The 23,613-nt window shown below is 37.7% G+C and overlaps 1 protein-coding gene across 1 annotated transcript in view; it reads left to right on the top strand.

Moving 5' to 3' along the window:
- Nucleotides 1–23,613, top strand: part of ca16b (carbonic anhydrase XVI b) — a 222,071-nt gene that overhangs the window by 93,277 nt on the left and 105,181 nt on the right. Inside the window, exons 3-4 of the mRNA XM_056460409.1 lie at nt 11,485–11,664; nt 20,678–20,826. Coding sequence (XP_056316384.1) covers nt 11,485–11,664; nt 20,678–20,826 — 329 coding nt within the window. The remainder of the gene's footprint in view (nt 1–11,484; nt 11,665–20,677; nt 20,827–23,613) is intronic.

The following is a 23,613-nucleotide window of genomic DNA, read 5'->3' as shown; positions in this document are numbered from 1 at the left end:
ACAGCTCCTTTCATGATGTCTTCTGCCCCAAGAGAGCTTCCCAGCTACCGCCGCATCGGCCATGGGACTGCGCGATCGACCTAGTTCCAGATGCCCAGTTGCCAAGAGGTAGGATCTACCCGCTCTCGCTTCCAGAGAATCAGGCAATGGAAGATTACATAAGGGAGGCTCTGAGTCAGGGGTACATACGTCACTCAAAATCACCAGCCGCCTCAAGCTTCTTCTTTGTGGCCAAGAAGGACGGAGGGCTGCGTCCATGCATCGACTACAGGGTCCTAAATAACGGTACAGTAAAATACCGATATCCCCTTCCTCTGGTACCAGCCGCTTTGGAACAGCTCCGAGAAGCTAAAATCTTCACTAAATTGGACCTCCGCAGCGCGTATAATCTGATAAGAATACGTGAGGGGGACCAATGGAAGACAGCATTCGTGACCCCTACTGGCCACTATGAATATGAGGTCATGCCTTACGGTCTGGTCAACGCCCCCTCCGTATTCCAAAACTTCATTCATGAAGTCCTCCGGGAGTTTCTTCACCACTTTGTAATAGTGTACATAGATGACATCCTCATTTACTCCCGGAGTGAGGCCGAACATCGCCAACACGTTGCGGAGGTCCTACACACATTGAGAGAACATCACCTCTACCTCAAAGCGGAGAAATGCTCATTCCACCAGAAGTCGATTCATTTCTTGGGATACATCATTGATCAAACCGGTATACGTATGGATGGGAAGAAAATTGAGGCTGTTCTATCCTGGTCAGAACCCACTTCCATTAAGGAGCTCCAGAGGTTTCTTGGGTTTGCTAACTTTTATAGACGGTTTATCAAGGACTACAGCAGGATTACATCACCTCTCACTAATCTCCTCAAGGGTAAACCCAAAGGACTGGAGTGGACCAAAGAAGCAGCCGCAGCCTTCCGCCTTCTTAAGCAGGAGTTCACAAGGGCCCCACTCCTGACTCATCCTGACCCAAATCTTCCTTTCGTGGTGGAAGTGGACGCATCCACCACCGGCGTCGGGGCAGTATTATCTCAACATCATGATACACCGCCCCGACTGCATCCCTGTGCCTATTTCTCTCGGAAGTTGAGCCCGGCGGAGCAGAATTACAGCATAGGAGACAGGGAGCTGCTAGCAATCAAGCTAGCCTTGGAGGAGTGGCGTCACTGGTTGGAGGGAGCCAAACATCCGTTCCAGGTGATCACAGATCACAAAAACCTCCAATATATCAAAGAGGCCAAGAGACTATGTCCACGTCAAGCCAGATGGTCACTTTTCTTCTCACGTTTTGATTTCTCCATTTCCTATCGTCCAGGACCCAAGAATCTAAGAGCAGACGCTCTCTCTCGTTTACACGAGCATCACGATCATGAAGAACTCCCAACGAAGATTCTTCCCGAACACATCTCCATTTGTCCGATCACCTGGAACGCTCCTCCAGTCGTTGCCACTCCGGAAGCCCCTGCTCCGCCGGGATGCCCTCCTCATCGGCAGTTCATACCACCTGAACACCGGGTAGATCTGATCCACTCCTTACATACCTCGCTAGGCACTGGACATCCAGGGATCAACAATACTCTCTCGCTAGTATCCCAACGATTCTGGTGGCCAAACATGGCAAGGGATGTGAGGCAATATGTTCAGGGCTGTAAGGACTGTGCCCAATCCAAGAGCCCACGTCATCTACCCGCTGGAAAGCTCCATCCCTTGCCGATTCCGAACCGTCCCTGGTCACACCTAGGAGTGGACTTTATCACTGATCTCCCTTCGTCAGAAGGTAATACCTGTATTCTAGTCATAGTAGATAGATTCTCAAAGTTTGTCAAACTAATCCCTCTGAAAGGTCTTCCCACAGCCTTTGAAACAGCCGACAATATCTTTAATCAAGTCTTCAGGTCATTTGGTATTCCAGAAGATATTGTGTCGGACAGAGGTCCACAGTTCATCTCACGTCTATGGAAAGCCTTCTTCAAGCTCCTAGGTGTGGCCGTCAGCCTCTCTTCTGGATATCATCCCCAAACCAACGGGCAGACAGAGAGGAAGATTCAGGAGGTGGGACGGTTCCTGAGGACCTTCTGCAGTGGTCACCAGAGCTCCTGGAGCCAGTATTTGGGCTGGGCAGAATATGCCCAAAATTCACTGCGGCAACCCTCCACCGGACTCACGCCATTCCAGTGCGTCCTGGGCTTCCAACCACCGCTCTTTCCCTGGGATGGCGAACCATCTGATGTCCCCGCAGTGGATCACTGGTTCCGGGAGAGCGAGAGAGTCTGGGACGAGGCTCATCAACATCTGCAGAGGGCAGTCCGTCGAAGCAAGGTAACCGCCGATAGAAGAAGGTCTGAAGAACCCAGATACACACCCGGACAAAAGGTGTGGCTATCCACCCGGGACATACGCATGCGACTGCCCTCTCGCAAGTTAAGTCCCCGATTTGTTGGTCCCTTCACCATCGTGGAACAGGTTAACCCCGTCACCTACAAACTACAATTACCCTCTCACTACCGTATTCACCCTACATTCCACGTATCACTCCTGAAACCCTATCACGATCCTGTTCTTCCCTCCACAGAGCCTGACCACGAAGAGGAACCCCCTCCTCCACTGCTCCTAGAAGAAGGAGCCGTCTACGCAGTGAAGGAGATCTTGCGTTCCCGACGTCGTGGTGGCCAGTTGGAGTACCTGGTGGACTGGGAAGGGTACGGCCCCGAAGAAAGGACATGGGTTCCCAGAGCTGATATTCTCGATCCTAGTCTCATGGTGGAGTTTCATGAGAGCCACCCTGAGTTCCCAGCGCCTAGAGGCAGAGGGAGACCACCACGGCGTCGGAGGTGTCGGCCCTCAGGAGCGGGCCCTGGGGAGGGGGGTACTGTCATGGATTGGTCAGGCTCTCACGACCCCCACTCACGAAGATCACCATCACCTGACTTCTAATGAGCACACAGCTGCATCACATTCACGAGCACCAGATAAAAGCACAGCACTCCAGTCGCTCATTGTCCGGGCTCGTCTCGACGAAAGCGGACAACTGAGCGACCACTCAGCGTAGTCATCCTCAGCTAAACAAACGATTTACTTACCTGTTCTCTTTGTATTCCTCCTAGTCTTCCTGGTCCTCCCGAATCGTCCTGTCTTCCAGTCCTTCCAAGTCTGTGTCATCCTCTGTCAGCTGTATCTGGTGTGTGCTGTCCATCCTCGTGTATTCCTGTTACCCAGCCACGGAGGAAAAGACCCCAACATCATTCCTGATCCTCCTGGCTATCCTTCATGTGCTCCTTGTTGTCATTCAATAAACACCCTAACGTTTCCTTACCTCTGTCTCCTGTCCGCTTCATAACAGATGACAGTAAATAATATTTTACTAGATATTTTTCAAGACACTTCTATAGAGCTTAGTGACATTTAAAGGCTTAACTAGGTTAATTAGGTTAACTAGGCAGGTTAGGGTAATTAGGCAAGTTATTGTATAATGATGGTTTGTTCGGTAGACTATCGAAAAAAAATCTAGCTTAAAGGGCTAATAATTTTGACCTTAAAATGTTTTTTAAAAAATTAAAAACTTCTTTTATTCTAGCCGAAATAAAACAAATATGACTTTCTCCAGAAGAAAAAATATTATCAGACATACTGTGAAAATGTCCTTGCTCTGTTCATTATCATTTGGGAAATATTTAAAAAAAGAAAAAAAAATCAAAGGGGGCTAATAATTCTGACTTTAATTGTATATATAAGGGTCAATACAATTCGATCCCTTAAGAAATAATATTTGGAAAAATGTTGGAAACCGGTAACCATTGAATTCCATAGTATTTGAGTATCCTAATCGACATGAAAAAAGATATTTTGAGGGAAGATATTTTGAAACATGATGGAAGCCAGTAACCATTGAATTCCATAGTATTTCTTTATTCTACTCCATACGAAAGAATATATTTTAAGAAATGTTGGAAACCGGTAACTATTGACTTCCAAAATATTTCTTTATCCTACTCCACATGAAAGAAGATATTGATGCGCTTGAGCCATGTTGTCAGAGGTGACCAGTCGTGAGTGATGTACAGCTGAAGTCAAAATTAATATCCTTTCTCCTCCTTTTTCAAATATGATGTTTAACAGAGCAAGGAATTTTTCACAGTATTTCCTATAATATTTTTTCTTCTGGTGAAAGCCTTACGTGTTTTATTTCAGCTAGAATAAAAGCAGTTTTTAATTTTTTAAAACCATTTTAAGGTCAATATTATTAGCCACCCTTAACTCTTAAGACCCAATGTGTTTTTTTACATGCATTTTTATTTCTCTTTGCTATTTGGGCTTATTATAACCTAATTAGAATAAAAACTTATATTTTGATACAATGCACTTTTAGAGAAAAATGATGTCCATATATGTGGACTCGTGGTCCGAATTGACATAAAACACTTTTTTTTTATGCATATATAACATCAGAGAGTAAAAACAATTTTTCCCCCATTTTGGACAGTTAAAAATAGTGTTTGGGGTATTTCATATGCTGCAAAACAGTTGCAGGATGACACTGTATGTCTGTAACTAAAATATACAACATTCAAAGTATTGTAAAGAGCCACTTAAGAGCTAAAATGTGCTGTCCACGTATGTGGTCACTCAAGCCCTAGGAGGTTAAGATAATTCTGACATCAGCTGTATGTGGTTCTTGAGTACAAACAAAGTGTTAAAGCGAAGGAGACGCTGAGCGACTTTTAAAAGAGAGAGCGACCCACCGATCGCCCTGGCAGAGTGGATGTTGTGTCACTGTCACAATTGAAGACGGCGGCAGAGCCAATTGTTTAGTCTGTGACACGGAGAGATTAAATGGTTCAATGAAGATTTGTGGACTGTCAGTTAGACGGCCTGTAGAAAATACCATAGGCTGATAGCTTTGGATGAGAAAAAGCTGTGTTTTTTTCATAAAGGAACCCGGATGACTAATTAATTAGTAGATCAGAGTGGGAAGGGAATTTGTCTGGGCTTTGCGCAGGTGTTTTTAAATCTATTTGAGAGAAGACGTGACCCCACATTGCTTTGGGGGGGCTTATGTCAAAGCAGGCTGAATCTGGAGGAGAGATTGAGTATTCCAGGTGAAGTGTCTTTGTGTGGATATCCGAGCCCTGCTGGGACAGAAACCGACAGCTGGTTCGGGCGCACGGTGCCAGCACTTAACAAATCAGAATAGAGAAGTCTGCTCCGAGGAGAAATCAATGGGGAGGTGGAAAGGGGTAATCCAGCATCCATCTAAGAATCATATTAGCACCAAGACTCCATGACTGGCTGGAAGATAAAAAAGCAAGTGGCTGACTGTGATCTGAGCTGCCAGCCTGAAAGTGTAGATGCGGAACCCTGAGGAGACACAATCAAAGCCAGGATAACCCTCAGGATGTGTTTAATTGGCCTGTGACTATGGAGAGAAAAAAAAATGGTCAGATTGTAGCGTCAATTCATCATCTTGGACTTGGAAGGCAGTGTTGTCTGAATGCAAAAAAAAAAATTCACAGTTGAGATACCAGTTGCTTTGGCGTAGCTGGAAAATTGATGTCAATTAGCAGAGCTCCGAGGAGATTTCCTCACCGTTGAGGCGGGCCAAGAACTTTGGAGTGACCTACTTGTCCCCTCATTAATTGGCTAAGAGGAGTAACCTTTCCTTTAAAGAGGAGAACCGTGACTTCGTCTGTCCCAGTGGAGAGTGATCTGACCTTAATCTGTCAGATGGAAAAGAGAGCTCCCCCGTTCTCTCCTGTGGACTCAGTGTTCCTGTTCTAGAGACCTAGGTGTTGGGTTGAAATTGGTCAGGGCCCTCAGTTTTCAGTGCTTGATTGCTTGCACCAATATTGGGTTATATATCAGAACATTTTGGTATTATTCAATGACCCATTCTGCTGGTTACCTTGATACTGCAGTACTTGGTGACAATACATTTTCTTTATGAGTGAAGCAGTAGGTATGCTCACATTCATTTATTAATTTTTCTTCAGCTTAGTGCCTTTATTCATCAGGGGTCGCCACAGCGGAATGAACCGCCAACTTATCCAGCATATGTTTTACACAGCAAATGCCCTTCCAGCTGTAACCCAGTACTGGGAAACATCCATACACACTCTTTCACACACATACACTACAGCCAGAAAAATGAAAGAAAAAAATGCTGTCCTGTTGATAGATGCTGCATTTCAAACACCTTTACACAAGCGGTAATTCATTTTTTTTTTTGTAATTTGATGCAAAGATGATATATACATAATTACATTTAAATGTTCATATGTTTAAAAAAAAGAAATATTAATAACTTTCAAGGATTTAAAGGGCACCTATGATAAAAGATCATCTCCCGTTTTGAGGCCCACCGCAACTTGATGTAGGAGTGTGGTTTCCTCACCCACCAAATTGATTGACAGCCACGTATTAACATGTCTCCATAGTAAGGTGTATAATCATATCAACAAGACAGGTTGTGAGCAAATTAACTGGGATTAAAAGATCTGTTCAGCTCTCTGTGATAATCAATTATCATCAAACATGATCAAGAAACATACAACAACATACCATACAAAACAACGACTCCGTGACAAACAATTGAGCGCAGGGTGTATAAATAGTCCAAACAATCCATAGTGACAGGTTTCAGCTGCATGTGTGTAATCAGTGGAAGTGGAACCTGGTGTGTGTGTAGCAGCATGAAAGGATTTGTAGTTCATGACTGATTTGTAGTTCACCAGTGATCTCTGCAGTCATCAATCACTGGCAGACGTGAAATAAACACGTGTGCTATGTGTGTGTGCGTGTCCGCTGTGTGTGTGTGTGTGTGTGTGTGTGTGTGTGTGTGTGTGTATGCGTGAACTTTGTAATGACTTTGTGTGTAACTCATCGTTGCAGAAAGGCTTGAATTAACTCCACAACAAATACATCAAATAATCATTGGGAAAGTTCTTACTGTAGTATTTCACACAAACATTACATGAGATCTGCTTCCTTTATGTCTGTCACTGCGCTGTTTATCTGACGCAGCCGAGGCGGATATTGAGGCACACTCTGACAAGCACATGGGAACGGTGGGCGGGGAAAACTAGCTTTAAAGGCACAGGCAACAAAAACAGCTACGTTGTGTTCAGAGCAGCAAATTCTAATGTTCCGAAAGCTATAATAAATAATCTGATGGGTGTTTTGAGCTGAAACTTAACAGTTACATTCTGGAGACACAAAATACTTATCTTAAATCTTGAAAAAGGGGTAAAATAGGTGTCCTTAAGAGTCCCTGTAAGATTCTGATGACTATTAAATGAGTCACATGAAAGGGTCCATGTAAAAATATATACAGTATGAATAATGCGATTGGTGTCTAAGTTGTACTCCGTATGAACTGGATGGTTATTTAGGTGTAGGTCTTAGAAAAATGGACTTGAGGAGCTTCTGTTGTGGACCCAAGTCTTCAGATTGTTTGGTCGATGTAAAAACAGTTTTCTGCCCTCTGCTGTGCACCAACGACCCACACATGTCAAACTCTGTCAAACAGACACATGTCCACAGTGAAACCCTAGTGTGAAAACGTCCTCACAATATCATTGGGATGTCATACAGTATATCGACAGCGAAAATAAGCGCGGCTGAGCTCAGCTGGGAGTCGGCAGACTTTTAGAGAAGAAGATTAGAGACAACATCATTCTTGACACCACGATCAGACTCTCAAGCCGGAGGGCAAATCTGATGTGCTGGTGTGTCTTTGAACCTGTGGCATAAAATACTTTACTTATATTCAAAAATTGCTTCAAACGCAAGCCTTTTTTTTGAGTATGCGTTTCATTTATCTTCATGGATTAGCACAGGGCAGTGTGTACGTGAGATAGCGTTGTGATGGCAACCAGACACCTTTTTTCGACCAATCCCGTAAGGGCTTTTCTCATATCCTCAGACTTTCCACTATCTAGACTATAGCAAGAATCTCAGCGTGAGCAGGGCTGCTGATGAAATTATAGTGGTTAGTTAAATTTCATACCTTCTTGTGACTAAGAGTATTCGGGTTGCCATAGCAAACTGTTTAATGTGACTCTGAAAAAGCAGGTGCCGAAATTGGAGTGATTAGCTTCAGGCACTCAATAAGTGCTCTTCAGAAATTATAATAACATATTGCCGTGTGCATTTTGTCCTTGGCAGAACTTTAAAACACACACACACACACACACACACACACACACACACACACACACACACACACACACACACACACACACACACAGTTTTCACAGCTTGCAGACTTCCCACGGATTATGGGATTTCTGGAATATCAGTGGATTTCCAAGTCTATTCCCGAGATTGAAAGTCATGGAATTTGATATTGTATTTGTTCAAGTCATTTTACATTTTGTTTGTCATTTTAATATTTACTACCAGAATGTTTTCTTTCTTATACCTTGTTTTTCATCATGTTTTTCAGGATATTTTTTACTTCCATTTTATTTATTGTTTTTAATTCTGTGGGTGTTTTATTTTTTTGTCTGCTCAGTGCTCAACCAGTTCCTCTTGGATTTTCTTGTAGTACTTAGTTATTTATTAGTTATTGAAAACCGAAATCAGAAAAAGTTGAGAAAGTATGCAAAACACAAATAAAATGAAAAGTAGTGATCTAGTTCTTAATTTTAAAATGAGCAAATTTGACCCACTTGTACATTAAGGAAGCGTTCAGAAAAAAAAAAAAAAAAAACACCAGCGAAGGAAGTCGACACAGAGAAACATAGACACCTACTGCCAGCTAGCGTTTCGGAAGTGTATTGCAGAGCAACAGAAACAGCGAGCAGAAGTATAAATGCATGGCTACATGCAAGGCTTGCGCCGTAGGTCACGCCGATCACTTGACGCAGAAGTATAAACCAGGCTTTAAGACTCAAAATCACCTCAGAGTGGATGAATATTCTGAAAGGACTGTTCAAATCAAAAGTTTTTCTATTCATTATAGGTCATGGAAATTGAGCTTTGTAGTCACGGAAAGTCAGGGGAAAAGTCAGGGAATTTGAGATTTGGCTTAGAGTTGGAACCCGGAGCTTGCTAAAGGGCAAAGTCTTTGTTTTTACTGCTCTTAAGAATCACTTTGCAGACATATAGCTGTTTACCGCAACCCACTGCATGTCACAGATTATTATTCATATACTGTGTGGGAGACTTAATTCGATTCGCAAAGCATTAACCATTAGGAGGCAATTTACACACAGCACTTTGACATGGACTCTGATACGTCTGCCACCACTGGTAATGAAACCATTCATCAGTTTAGCGCTGCATGTTTACTGAACATGTGTGCTCATATTTCTCTGTCCTAGGCCAACACAGATGGCTGATGGGGATCAAATGATACATCACCAGAAGAGAGATTTATGTGCATTAAAAGTTTGCATTGCGTTCGTGTTTGGGCTAATTCAGATTTACATTGCAAATGTGTACTTTTCCCTCAACCGATAGAGAGAGAGATGAGCCAATGTGTAGGCAACAAAGGAATTCAATTCTGTCCTGGCGTGTGACATGATGCACTCCATCTAAAACAATTTTATGCTGCATTTTGCAAATTTACTTTAAATCATCACGCATGCTGTTTTTTGATTGAAAGGCCACATGTTCACCCAGAGATTACGTGATTTTTTTTTCATTCGCCACGCCACATGACATTTTAAAATGAACAAGTAAAGGAACATTTGATTAAATTGGTTAGAAATGCTCTGAAAACATCATAATTTGATGTTAAAAAGCTCACTGTTATATTTTTGTATGCATGGATGTGGGGCTGAATTGAACACTACCTCAATTTTGATTATTCAACAATTTATTTATTAACTTATTTCCCTATAGTTCATTATGTTATCATTTGTACTGTAAATATAGTAATAAAATGGGACATAATTTATTTATAATTAAAGATCATGTTTCTATTCTTTGTGACATTAAAGTAATTGAAGGAAACAAACTGTTTATTGTTATTTGATGAATAGTTTAAACTGAAAGCAAAGCACACATTGCTTGAAATGAAGACATCTTGTGAAAAAAGGTCACATTTCAGTTTTAATCTAAAAAGTAAGCTTCATTAAAATATATATATATATATATTTAATAAACCCATGTGAAAAATAGGAAATAACCAGCATCTCCTCCAAGCAAAACTACATTTAAAATGAAAATAAAAGGAAAATAACAGCTCTATAAATCAATGTGTGATAACTGGAAATTAGAAAAACTAAAGTTTTACAAAACATAAGGTCAAGTTTTAACAAAACGTCATATATATATTTATAAATATATAAAATATATAAATACAGTTGAAGTCAGAATTATTGCAATGAATTATTAACGCCCTGAATTATTAGCCCCCCTGTTGTTTTTTTTCCTCAATTTCCGTGTAACGGAAAGATTTTTTTCAACACTTTTTTAAACATAATAGTTTTAATAACTCATTTCTAATAACTGATTTATTTTATCTTTGCCATGATGACAGAACATAATATTTGACTAGATATTTTTCAAGAAACTTCTATACAGCTTAAAAAAACATTAAAAAGTTAACTAGGTTAATTAGGTTAACTAGGCAGGTTAGGGCAATTAGGCAAGTTATTATATATTGATGGTTTGTTCTGTAGACTATCGAAAAATATATAACTTAAAGGGGCTAATAATTTTGATCTTAAAATGACTTTTAAAAATTAAAAACTGCTTTTATTCTAGCCGAAATAAAACAAATAAGACTTTCTCCAGAAGAAAAAATATTATCAGACATACTGTTAAAACTTCCTCTCTGTTAAACATGATTTGGGAAAAATAATAATTCAAAGGGGGGCTAATAATTTTGACTTCAGCTGTATAGTATATATTACTTCAGAATTATTTTCCACCTATTTAAAAGTCATTTTTTGTTCTAGTGTTTATATCTCTGTACTGTATGTACTGTATCCTGAGCTTGGCATATAAAGCTCATTCTGGTTCAGATTCAGATTTTAAAAGGTTAGTATTAACAGGATTGAAAAAGGTCACACTTTATTTTGATGGCCTGTTTGTTGAATTTAATTTACAGTGCATCTATATGCTAACTAATTCTCATTATATTATAAGTAGACTGTTAGGTTTGGGCTATGGTTGGGGTTATGGTTAGTGTAAGTTGACATGTACTTTTGACTTTTGTCTGTTGAAGAAGCAGTATCAACAGATAAGCAGACAGTCTACTAATACTAATAGACCATCAAAATAAAGTGTTACCAAAAAACAAATACAATAAAAATTTACAATCAAATCGTCAAATCGCATCAGTAATAGGTAATACATTTTGGTAATACATCCAAGCCGTACATGAATGTCTCAGAGTGTAAATAAATGCAAACTGATCATGTGATCTTGACTGCTTTTGACCTTGATCTTTTGATCTTGCACCTGTCGACATAAAAACATCTAATGCAAATGTGAAATTTCTTATTCATTGTTCCATATCCGTTCACAGGCACTTACGGACCTCGGAGATGGGCCTCGGTTTATCCAGAATGTGGGGAAAGGAATCAGTCTCCAGTGGACATCCTAGATCTAGAAACTCAAGTCTCTCAGGAGTGCCAGGAGCTCACGTTGGATGGCTTCGAAACCAAGTCCTCGAACAGGACCACTATGAAGAACACAGGCAAAACAGGTTTACCAGAGAACGAAAAACTCTTTTAACAGTACTATTCTGCTCTGAACTTCGCCATCATTGCACTCGTAGCTTAAGGCCATGTAAATGTTTAAAATATTCTCAAATAATTGCATTGCGAGAAATGCACAGGGTTTGCAGGCGTTCCATCATGACAGACCATTGCATCAGCTCTGCGGGAGTTTTTTGAGAGTCAAAGCCCAAGAAAGTATATCATACTCGCTGTCCACAAAATCTAACACCGCCTTCACTAAGTTCCTATTAGCTCCATTTGGAGACTGTTGTAATTTCTGCAAATCTGTTGCCAATATTTGATCAAATCTGTTATATTTTAAAATATTATTACAATTATTATATATTGTCGTTCAATTTATTGCTGTGATTGCAGAATTTTCAGCACCATTATTTAGTGTCAAATGACGATCCTTCAGAATTCATGCTGATTTGGTTATCAATAGACATTTCCAGTGTTGGGCAAGCTACTTGTACAATGTTGTCTACAGAACAAACTAATTACCCTAACCTGCCTAGTTAACCTAGTTAACCTAGTTAAGCCTTTAAATGTCACTTTAAGCTGTATAGAAGTGTCTTGAAAAATTCATTCATTCATTCAATATTTTTTCGGCTTAGTCCCTTTATTAATTTGGGGTCGCCACAGCGGAATGAACCGCCAACTTATCCAGCATATGTTTTGCACAGCAGATGCCCTTCCAGCTGGAACCCACTACTGGAAAACATCCAAACATCCATACACACTCATTCACACACATACACTATGGACAATTTACCCAATTCACCTATAGTGCATGTCTTTGAACTTGTGGGGGAAACCGGAGCACACGGAGGAAACCCACGCCAACACAGGGAGAGCATGCAAACTCCACATAGAAATGTCAACTGAGCCAGCCGAGGCCTGGACCAGTGGCCTTCTTGTTGTGAGGCAAACGTGCTACCCACTGTGTTACCGTGCAGTCCTGTCTTGAAAAATATCTAGTAAAATATTATTTACTGTCATCATGGTAAAGATGAAATAAATCAGTTATTAGAAATGAGTTATTAAAACTACTATGTTTAGAAATGTGTTGAAAAAAAATCTGCTTTCTGTTAACAGATATTGGGGAAAACAGGGGGGCTAATAGTTCTGACTTTAACTGTGTGTGTGTGTGTATGTATGTACTGTATGTATGTATGTATGTATGTATGTATGTGTATATATATATATATATATATATATATATATATATATATATATATATATATATATATATATATACACGTGTATATATACACGTGTATATATACACACACACAGTGAATGATGACTGAGGGAGAGGAGTTGTATATGTATATGTATATATATATATATGTATATATATATATATATATATATATATATATATATATATATATATATATATATATATATAAATATATATATATATATATATATATATATATATATAAATATATATATATATATATATATATATATATATATATATATATATATATATATATATATATATATATATATAAAAACTCCTCTCCCTCAGTCATCTTTCAATCAAGCAAGTTTCTCGTGTCAGCCTAATGATTAATTGCCGACGTCACTGACTAGAGCGAGAGATGGCCGTAACGCACCAAAACGTTGGTTGTCGACTACCAAAAACAGCAATAAGAAATCGTCATTCTCGCCATCATATGGATTTACTTTCATCGGCTAGACACCGGCCTCACAGCTCCGTGAATGTCTGTGCAGTCACCTATTGATCTATGATCTGTAAATGTAGCTTGTGTGGACGCTACTGCACTACTTGACTAAAAAAATAGCTTCGCTACTGAAAAGCTATTTGGTATAGAAAGTAGCGCCGCTACCGCCACGCTACTGACAAATGTTGTTAAGCTTGTAGTGTCACTACTTGTAACGACGCTACTGCCCACCACTGGACATTTCTTATTTGGGTTCCTACACTTCTTAAAAGTACTTGAATTTCAGATGTATGGATTCAAGGTTTGGAAAATACTTGAAAACAAACACAGGTCCTTGAAAGTGTTTTAATTAAATTTGAAAAAAATTTGTTTATGGGATTCATTAATTTAAAAATAGTAATTTAAAATCTTGTACAAGAACTATGACAATAAATGCATATTTAATATGAATATTACCAGTATTGAATTCAACAATTTTTATTAAAGTTCTTTGAAGTTGTTTTAAAATAGCTTAAATTCTGAAAAATGACACATTGAAAACATCATTATTACTAGGTTGTCATTGATTTAAAATTAAGGCTTGATTTGAAATTAATGGTGATTCAAGTCCTTGAAAGTCCTTGATTCTGCTCTTCATGAAATAGTGGAAACCCTGTCTTATTGTTATCAACACTGGAAACAGTAGTGCTTCTTAATATTTTTGTGGAAACCATGATAGGTTTTTTGACTTTTTGAAGAAATGAATGTTCAAAAGACCAGCACTCAAGTCATGGACACACATTTACACAAACAGCGGTGTATGCTAGGCATTCAAAACAGGATAAAGTAGGCTACAACAGTGGTTTCAACCATCTCTCTTTATATTACACACTTTGTTTATCACAAAGTGCCCTGTGCTGCAAGTGGAATCATTCTGGATTTTAGCTTTGCCTTGTATGGTGGCTCTGAATTGTCAAAACACCTCTCTAAATGATTATGATGGATGCAGAAAACGATTTGATTTATTTATTTTTTTAAATGACAGACGAATGTTTCAGAGGCAGTGCATAAATAGGATTGACACAACGTGAGGTCGTATTTATTTTTTAAAGTGCATAAATTTTCTGCTTTAGATGTCTTCACAAGTACCCTAGCAACAAAAATCATCCTCCTAGCAACCATTTTGCATCTCGTAGCAACATCATAACAACTTCACCCGTCTGCCTATTTGACTAAATTTAAAACTTTACTTCAAAAACGAATTATTTAAAATTAGCTGAATAAACATGTTAATTTTTTGACAACTTGCACTACCTGACAAAAATCTTGTTGCCTATCCAAGTTTTACGAACAACAAATAATAACTTGACTTCTAGTTGATCATTTGTTATCAGAAGTGGCTTATATGAAAAGCAAAGGCCTCTAGATTACACTTATTTTACTAAACTAAAACATGATCATGCATGGATTTTTAATTATTTAATTAGGACAGTAAGTCTGACTTTGCTTAGACAAAAGTCTTGTCGCTTAACAGAAATAATGTACAGTATAGAATATAAAGTCATGCTGCAGTGGAAAAAGAATTAATATTGTGTATGACTCCCATGAGCTTGGAGGACTGCATCCATACATCTCTGCAATCCATACATCTCTGCAATCCATACATCTCAGACTCAAACAACTTATTAATAAAGTCATCTGGAATGGCAAAGAAAGCGTTCTTGCAGGACTCCCAGAGTTCATCAAGAGTCTTTGGATTCATCTACAATGCCTCCTTCTTCATTTTACCCCAGACATGCTCAATAATGTTCATATCTGTTGAATGGGCAGGTCAATCCTGGAGCACCGTGACCTTTCTTTTGATGTGGAGGATGAAGTATTATAAGGAGCGCTATCCTGCTGAAGAATTTGCCCTCTCCTGTGGTTTGTAATGTAAAGGGCAGCACAAATGTCTTGATACGTCAGGCTGTTGATGTTGCCATCCACTCTGCATATCACACCCCCCATTCTGAATTTAACCTGAAATCATGATTGTTCCACACTTGATTTCTGTGAGAATCTTGGGTGCATGTGGGTTCCAATAGGCCTTCTGCAGTATTTGTGATGATTGGGATGCAGTCTGAAAAATCTACCTTCTGCCACTTTTCCAAATTATCAACTGGAAGTTATTATTTGCTTTTACAACTGGGATTGGTGACAAGATTTTTGTCTGGTAGTGTAACTATTTTATGTTCAATTTACCTAAATTATAAACAATTAAAAATGATTTAATGAATTTGTGTTGGGACAACATGAACAAATTGTGTGGATCCCAGCAATTTTTTACGATGTTCAAGATTTAAATAGTTTTGTTAAATGCTCCCCACTGCCATAACAATGCTAAGTGGTTTTAAATTTACAATAGTCTAAATTTTTCCATTTTTTTTTTTCACTAAATGGTAAGAAAATAACCCATTTTTGAAACTATCAAAGGATGGCTGGTACTACAGTACACTTTGCCCATTCAAATGTTGCTTTATGATGGTTGTAATTAGGAATGATTTCGAGAATGGCACACTCCAGAGCGCTATATTTACTCCTGAGGAGGATTTTGGAAACACTCCCCAGGACCATCAACACGTTGTGGCATAATTACCATAGACGCTTTTTCTGCTGTTTACAGAGCAGTGCATTAGATCCTTTTAAAACCCCAGCATCACGAGTGTCTCCTGAGTACCGCAAGTCTTTAGCCCAGTGTGTGTGCATACAGCGACGCGTGTGTATTCACCAAAGATTCCGACTCTCCACAAATATTCCTCATATCCTCCTGAATCAGTTTGTTTGTTCTCTCTCCAACGCTTAAGTTTACTTACGGATTAAAGATAGAGAACTCCACACGAGAGCTTTTGTGATGCAACATGTCCTTCAGCGGTTTATAGTTGATTATACTCAGCAAAGGACAGAAAAATGGCCTTGGCCTTGTCATTTACAGTAGATGGAGTATATGGCAGAGCTATGAATGTTTTGATTACTTTAACATGGTGTGACGTGATTAAGATTTTCATGTAATGAAAACCAGTGAAAGTAGTCATATAATAGTAGTTTGAAGTGAAAACTTTTAGAATTAATATAATTTGTAATAATTATAATAACAACCTTTTAACCTTTTAATAACCTTTTAATATACAACTGATACGGTGGTTCATTCCACCTGATTAATAAAGGGACTAAGCCGAAAAGAAAATGAATTAATGAATGAATACAACTGACACCGAAAAGACTGGAAGGCTGATTTTGGGGGTTTAGGTATAAATATTGATCTGTCAAAATAAAGATAAAATTATATATTTATATATATATATATATATATATATATATATATATATATATATATATATATATATATGTAGTTCATTCATTCATTTTCTTATCGACTTTCGAGTCCCTTTATTGATCCGGGTCGCCACAGCGGAATGAACTACCAACTTATCCAGCACATGTTTTACGCAGCAGATGCCCTTCCACCCGCAAAACATCACTGGGAAACATCCATACACTCTCATTCACACACATACTGCAAACTGCGAACAATTTAGCCTACCCAATTCACCTATACCACATGTCTTTGGACTTGTGAGGGAAACCAGAGCACCCGGAGGAAACCCACGCGAACATGGGGAGAACATGCAAACTCCACACAGAAATGCCAACTGACCCAGCCGAGGTCCGAACCAGCGACCTTCTTGCTGTGACGCGATTGTGCTACCCACCTATTTTATATATATAAAATAATATGTAATGTAATGTGTATTTCTATAATGCATTTGTGTATGGCCATACACCAAAAGTGCTTCACAGTCATGAGGGGGTAGGGCTGCACGATTTGAAGAAAAAATCTAATTCTGATTTATCTGATCAAAATTGCGATTTAAAATGCGATTCACGATAATTTCATAGAATTTGCAGGTTTGATGTGGTGGTTTTAATAGCCTCAAAGAGAGACCAAGCATGATCTCAAAGTACGCCACATTATGCTACCGTACTGTTTATTTTGAAACCATTTTTTGCAAAGTTGTCAGTTGTCATGACTATTTAAGAAAATAACTGCAGTATTTTAAATTTGTTAAGGAATGTTTATGTATGATATTTCTGTTCGAAAATCAAAAAATCTAATAAAAAATAACAAAAAAATTATATATAAAATCTTATATATAGATAAATAAAACCTTTACATTTAGATTGTGTTACAATGTTCATATTGATTTCATAACATTCACAGTGCATTGGCAATGCTTTTCATACATGCCTTCCATTGACATGTTTTCCTTGTGCTGCTTCACAGCTCAGGAATTCTTATATTTAAATGTAAAATGTATAAATACATTTATATTTATATATTATTTGTAATACAATTTTGTCTTTTAATACAAGCAGTCAGATAAATGTACTGTACTGAAAGAAAACACTAGTTTTGAACGTATCAAACAAAACTCATGTGCATTTATAGCAAATAAACTAATAAAACTAAGAAAAATATTATCCCGCTTCCTTTTTTGGTGTTGTCGAGCGAGTTCTTAAACACCTGTGATTGGTCATTGTGTTTCCGCACTCAACAGAAAGGACTGCAATTGGCTCTAATGGTCATCGCGGCTCTGCGCGGCCTTATTTACTGATGAGTGACACGGATACAGATAAACGGCCGCAGTTACAGTCTATAATGCGCAGTTATCACAGCTGATTTGCAGTAGACGCAGTGGAGAAAACTTGCGGTTTAAAATCGATTAATCGTGCAGGCCTATGGGGTGGGGGGTCTCTCCACACCACCACCGGTGTGCAGCATCCACTTGGATGATGCGATAGCAGCCAAGACAACGGTGCTAGTGCGCTGACCACACACCAGCTATGGGTGGAGTGGAGAGACAGTGATAGAGCCAATTCGGTGGATGAGGATGATTGGGAGGCCATGATGGGTAAGAGCCGATGAAGAGAATCTGGACACCGGGCTTACAACCCTACACTTTACGAGAAGTATCATGGGATTTTTATTGACCACAGAGAGTCAGGACCTCAGTTTAACATCTCATCCGATGTTAAACAAAGATGGGGCTCCCTGGCAGTATAGTGTCCCTTCACTTTAATGGGGCATTAGGACTCATACAGAGATTTCAGGTTGAGTGCCCCCTGCTGGCCTCAGTAACACTACTTTTAACAGCAACCTAGTTTTCTCATTTGTTTTTCCATCCAGGTACTGACCAGGCTCAGTCCTGCTTAGCTTCAGTGAGTAACCGGTCTTGGGCTGCAAAGTGATATGGCTGTGGCATATATGATATATAAAATTATTTGCTTCTGTGAAAGATAGTATTAAGCTTAAAGTGCCATTTAAAGGCCATTTCAATTTAACTAGGCAGGTTATGTTAATTAGGCAACAGTGATTTGTTTGTAGCCAATTAAAGAATAAAAAAATATAAAGGAGCTATTAAATTAGAAAAAAAAATAAAAACTGCTTTTATTCCAGTCAAAGTTAAAGAAATAACTTTCTCCAGAATAAAAACAAATATTATTTAAAAAAATTAACATTTCCCTGCTCTTAACTATCACTTGGGAAATATTAGAAAAATAATACGCAGTGGCGCAGTAGGTAGTGCTGTCGCCTCACAGCAAGAAGGTCACTGGCTCAGCTGGGTCAGTTAGCGCTTCTGTTTGGAGTTTGCATGTTCTCCCTGCGTTCGTGTGGGTTTCCTCTGGGTGCTCCGGTTTCCCCCACAGTCCAAAGACCTGCAGTACAGGTGAATTGGGTAAGCTAAAATTGTCCGTGGTGTGTGTGAATGAGTGTGTATGGATGTTTCCCAGAGATGGGTTGCAGCTTGAAGGGAATCCGTTGTGTAAAACATGTGCTGGATAAGTTGGCGGTTCATTCCGCTGTGGCGACCCCGGATTAATAAAGGGACTAAGCTGAAAAGAAATGAATGAATGAATGAATGAATGAATGAACTAGAAGACTTATACAGTTTATTTTTGGTATGAATCTACACTCAAAAAATATTTATTTACTTGTTCAAACTACTTATTTAAAATGAGCTGAAACAACACAATTCTTGAGATTTCTTTCAGACAACTTAATTTTTTTATGTTCAATGCACATAAATTTGTTAAAAGTGTTAAGTTAACTTAATCGATTTGTCTTGGGACAACATGAACAAATTGTGTGGAACCCTGCATTTTTTACAGTGTGTGTACTGTGACCCCCCTGTTAGTTAATGTTTGAATATATTAACAGATGAGTTCACCAATGCATTAGGGAAGCTAGTGTTTGACTTTATATATCTTCACTTACAGGTAAATGGATTGAGATCTCCAGGATGTTTGAAAACATCGTTGGTTTTGTCCAGGTCCATTTGTCCATTAATTGGCCACTGCAAACCAAGTGTATGAAGTAGTTATCCAGTCTCTGTAGAGTCTGCACAGCAGAGGAAATGAAAGATATTTCAATTTGTTTACCAATCCAGGCTTCTGAGAGTCAAGAGGTCGACTCTTAATGCAGTATAATGTGACGCTCTGTGCCAGGAGGGCCTATGGAGCTCATTTTGATGTGTTCGCTCTGGCCTACAGAGTGCAGACTCAGTTTCTTCTGCATCATTATTTGTTTTAAAGGTCCTTTGTCAACATAAAAAAAAGACTAAATTCCCTTTGAGCTTTTTACAGTCAGAAGAAGAGCGGATATATACAGTATATACTGTTGAAGTCAGAATTATATTGTATATTGTTCCGTAATTCCTGCCTAATGGAAAGAATAACACATTTCTAAGCATAGTAGTTTTAATTATTAATTTCTAATAACCGATTTCTTTCATCTTTGCCATTATGACAGTACATACTATTTGACTAGATATTTTTCAGGATACTAATATTCAGCTTAAAGTGACATTTAAAGGCTTAATTAGGTTGATCAGGCAAGTTAAAGTAATTAGGCAAGTCATTATATAATGATGGGTTGTTCTGTAGAGAAAAAATATTGCTTATGGGGGCTAATAATATTGACTTTAAAATGGTTTTATAAAAATTAAAAGCTGCTTTCATTCTAGCCAAAATAAAGCAAATATGACTTATTCCAGAAGAAAAAATATTATAGGTAATACTGTAAAAAAATCATTTCTATGTTAAACATTATTTGAAAAATATTTGACAAAAAGTAAAAACAGGCGGGCTAATAATTTTGACTTCAACTGTACATATACTTGGTAGTCTTAGTTTTACAGACTACGGCTCATTGCATTTAAAATAAAAGCTGTATTTATTTTTATGAGTATTTAACTCCCTCTCCTCATCTTGCTTTATTTCATTTCAGTTTCTATTGTTCTGAAGAATGATTACTTTGTGAGAGGAGCAGGCCTTCCTGGACGCTTCAAGGCCGAAAAGGTGGAGTTTCACTGGGGCAGCACCAATGGTTCGGCTGGTTCTGAGCACAGCATCAATGGAAAGAAGTTTCCAGTAGAAGTAAGTCACATATCTTATAATGCAGTGTGTTTATGAATGAAAGATAAAGGGATAGTTCACCTAAAAATGAAAATACTGCCATTATTTACTTAACCTTTACTTGTTTCAGACCTTTATGAGTTTCTTGCTTCTATCCACTTGTTAAGTCGTGACGTATCGGTGACGTATGAAATACTGTTTCCGGGTCCAAGCTGCTACTTATTTGAATTAAGAAAATATTCGTTTATGACCACATTTTAGTCATTCAGTCATTCATTAATTTTCTTTTCGGCTTAGTCCCTTTATTAATCCTGGGTCGCCACAGCGGAATGATCCGCAAAATAAAAGTCTCCATCTGGAGCTCCTTAATGGGATTCGACACTTGTAAACACTCGCTCCATTGGGCTCGTGGCTCTCAGCACTGCTCGTCCACATTCGTCACCGCTACCAAACCAACTAATCACAGTGATTCGCTACGCTTCGTTTCGATGTGTAGTTGAATTTTTTTGAGAGGTGCGATCACGCGAAGGCTGCGCCGGACCATACGCACACGCTCGATGCTGAAGTTTAAATCAGCCTTTACAAAGCGGGGTCACACGACTCCACACATGGCACAGAAAGTCATTGAAAAAATGACCTGGAAAAACTAGATCGATTATTGGTTCAGAATATCAATTTCGATTACTTTTCGATTAATTTACTAGCCCTAGTTTTGACTTTTATTCAATGCCAAACATTGTTAGAATGTTAAGTAAAGATCATGGTCCTTAGCAAATTTTCTACTGTAAATTGTACATTTCTACAAAATGTTTGATTATGCATCGCAAAGAACCTAATTTGAACAAATTCAAAGGTGATTTTTCTGCCTGATCTCACGAGTTTTGTTTTGTCAGTGGCTAATTCGTATGGATTCAAGTTTAGTTGTATGAAAATGTACAATTTTTAAAAGGAGGCGTGGCAGCAAACCCCACCCCTAAACCCAACCATCATTGGGGGATGAGCAAATCATACTAAATTATATGGATTTATACAAATTACACTCAAAAAATGACATTTGCTGTTTATTTAAACTACTTATTTAAGTTAAGCTTAAACGATTCAATTCTTGAAGTTTTTTGTGGGCAACGTAATTGTTTTTATGTTCAATTGACTTAAATTTGTAAAAACTAATAAGTTAGCTTAATACGTTCATGTTGTTACAACACAAATCGATTGTGTGGAACCCAGCATTTTCCACTAAATCTAAAAGTTACAAATAGATAGCATGGATTTCCTCAATATTTCCAATTTTTCTGAACCCTCCACATTTTAGAAAATAGTTAAAATTTTCCATGGCTATTTACATTATTATTTACATTTATTTGTGTGGATTTGACCTTAAAAAGCATCGAAATAATAAAAAAGAGAACCATGTCATGCCCTTTTCAATGCTAAATGTATTAACAGCACTCCAAAGCCGACTTCACTTCTACTTTCCATCTTCTGCGCAAGTTTCAGAGTACATTAGTGCCAGCAGTGTGGCTCAGGAAGCCTTAATAAAAGCTCAAATCTGTCATCAACAAAGAAAAAGTGTTTGTGCTCAGTCCCAGAAAGTCTAAAGGAATCCATTGTTTCTTTAAACACACACACACATACACACAGTCCTAGTGAATAGACCCTTAACCACTCGCTTTCACATCTGAAAAAGAAATCTTAGTCGAAATGGATTTTAGACCAGGAGGATAACATTACGAAATGAGCTTCTTCAGTAAAGTTCAAGGATTCCACCTTGACTTGAGTAGGTTGAAAGCGGTGCACTAATCTGCACTAATTGAAGAACCTCTCAATGAAACTGGGATCGATGAGTTTTATTGACTTGGTGGTGCGGTCGCTACATTTCGCCGAAAAGCAAGGATATTTAGGATTCTTCTCGCCTCAGGGTGATGTTCAGCATTTTAAAACTATTTGAGTTTTGGCCTTTTTTAAAATAGTTCCTCTTGGTCCACCAAAGTTGGCTGAAATACTATGAATTTTTTAGTATTGTTTCAGTTACTGTGGGGATTATACCTTAGACCTGCTATAATACATGATTAAGATTACACTTATTTGATCTAGTCACAAATAAAAGAGATCAATTACATAAAGTACTGATAAAAATAAACAGCATAAAAAGTTAATTAAACATAATCAAAAGTCTTATTTTATTTTGTTTTATTTTAATTTAGTTTTATTTTATTTTATTTTATATTGTTTTATTTTATTTTATATTAGTTAGTTTTATTTTAATTAGGTTTTATTTTATTTTATCTTATATTGTTTTATTTTATTTTATATTTTTATTGTATTGTTATATTTTATACATTTATTTATTTATTATAATTTTTAATTTAATTTAATGACTTTTTTATTTCATTTTATTTTAAATTTTTTTATTTTAATTTAATTTAATTTAAATTTTATTTTATTTTATTTTATTTTATTTTATTTTATTTTATTTTATTTTATTTTATTTTATTTTATTTTATTTTATTTTATTTTATTTTATTTTATTTAAATAAATGTTTTATTTTATTTTGTTCAGATTTGCTGTGCTCCAGTGGACATAGTATCAAGATTAAACTAGAATTTTCATTGTAAAGGATTGCCATTTATGCATCTTTTTCTTTTTAAGTTTTTTAACTCAGACTCTTTTAAATATACTTTTAATTATATTTTAATCACATTTATCTTCTGTTGATTTTATTTCGTATACATATTAGGTGATTATTTTATGATTATGTTAACCCTTTTTATATAAAGCATTTATGAAATGTGCTATTCTAATAAGCT

Source organism: Danio aesculapii, chromosome 6 (genome assembly GCF_903798145.1).
Source record: "Danio aesculapii chromosome 6, fDanAes4.1, whole genome shotgun sequence".
Lineage (NCBI taxonomy): Eukaryota > Metazoa > Chordata > Actinopteri > Cypriniformes > Danionidae > Danio > Danio aesculapii.
Note: the sequence above shows the minus strand (reverse complement) of the source record. Positions and strands in the feature narration are given on the sequence as shown.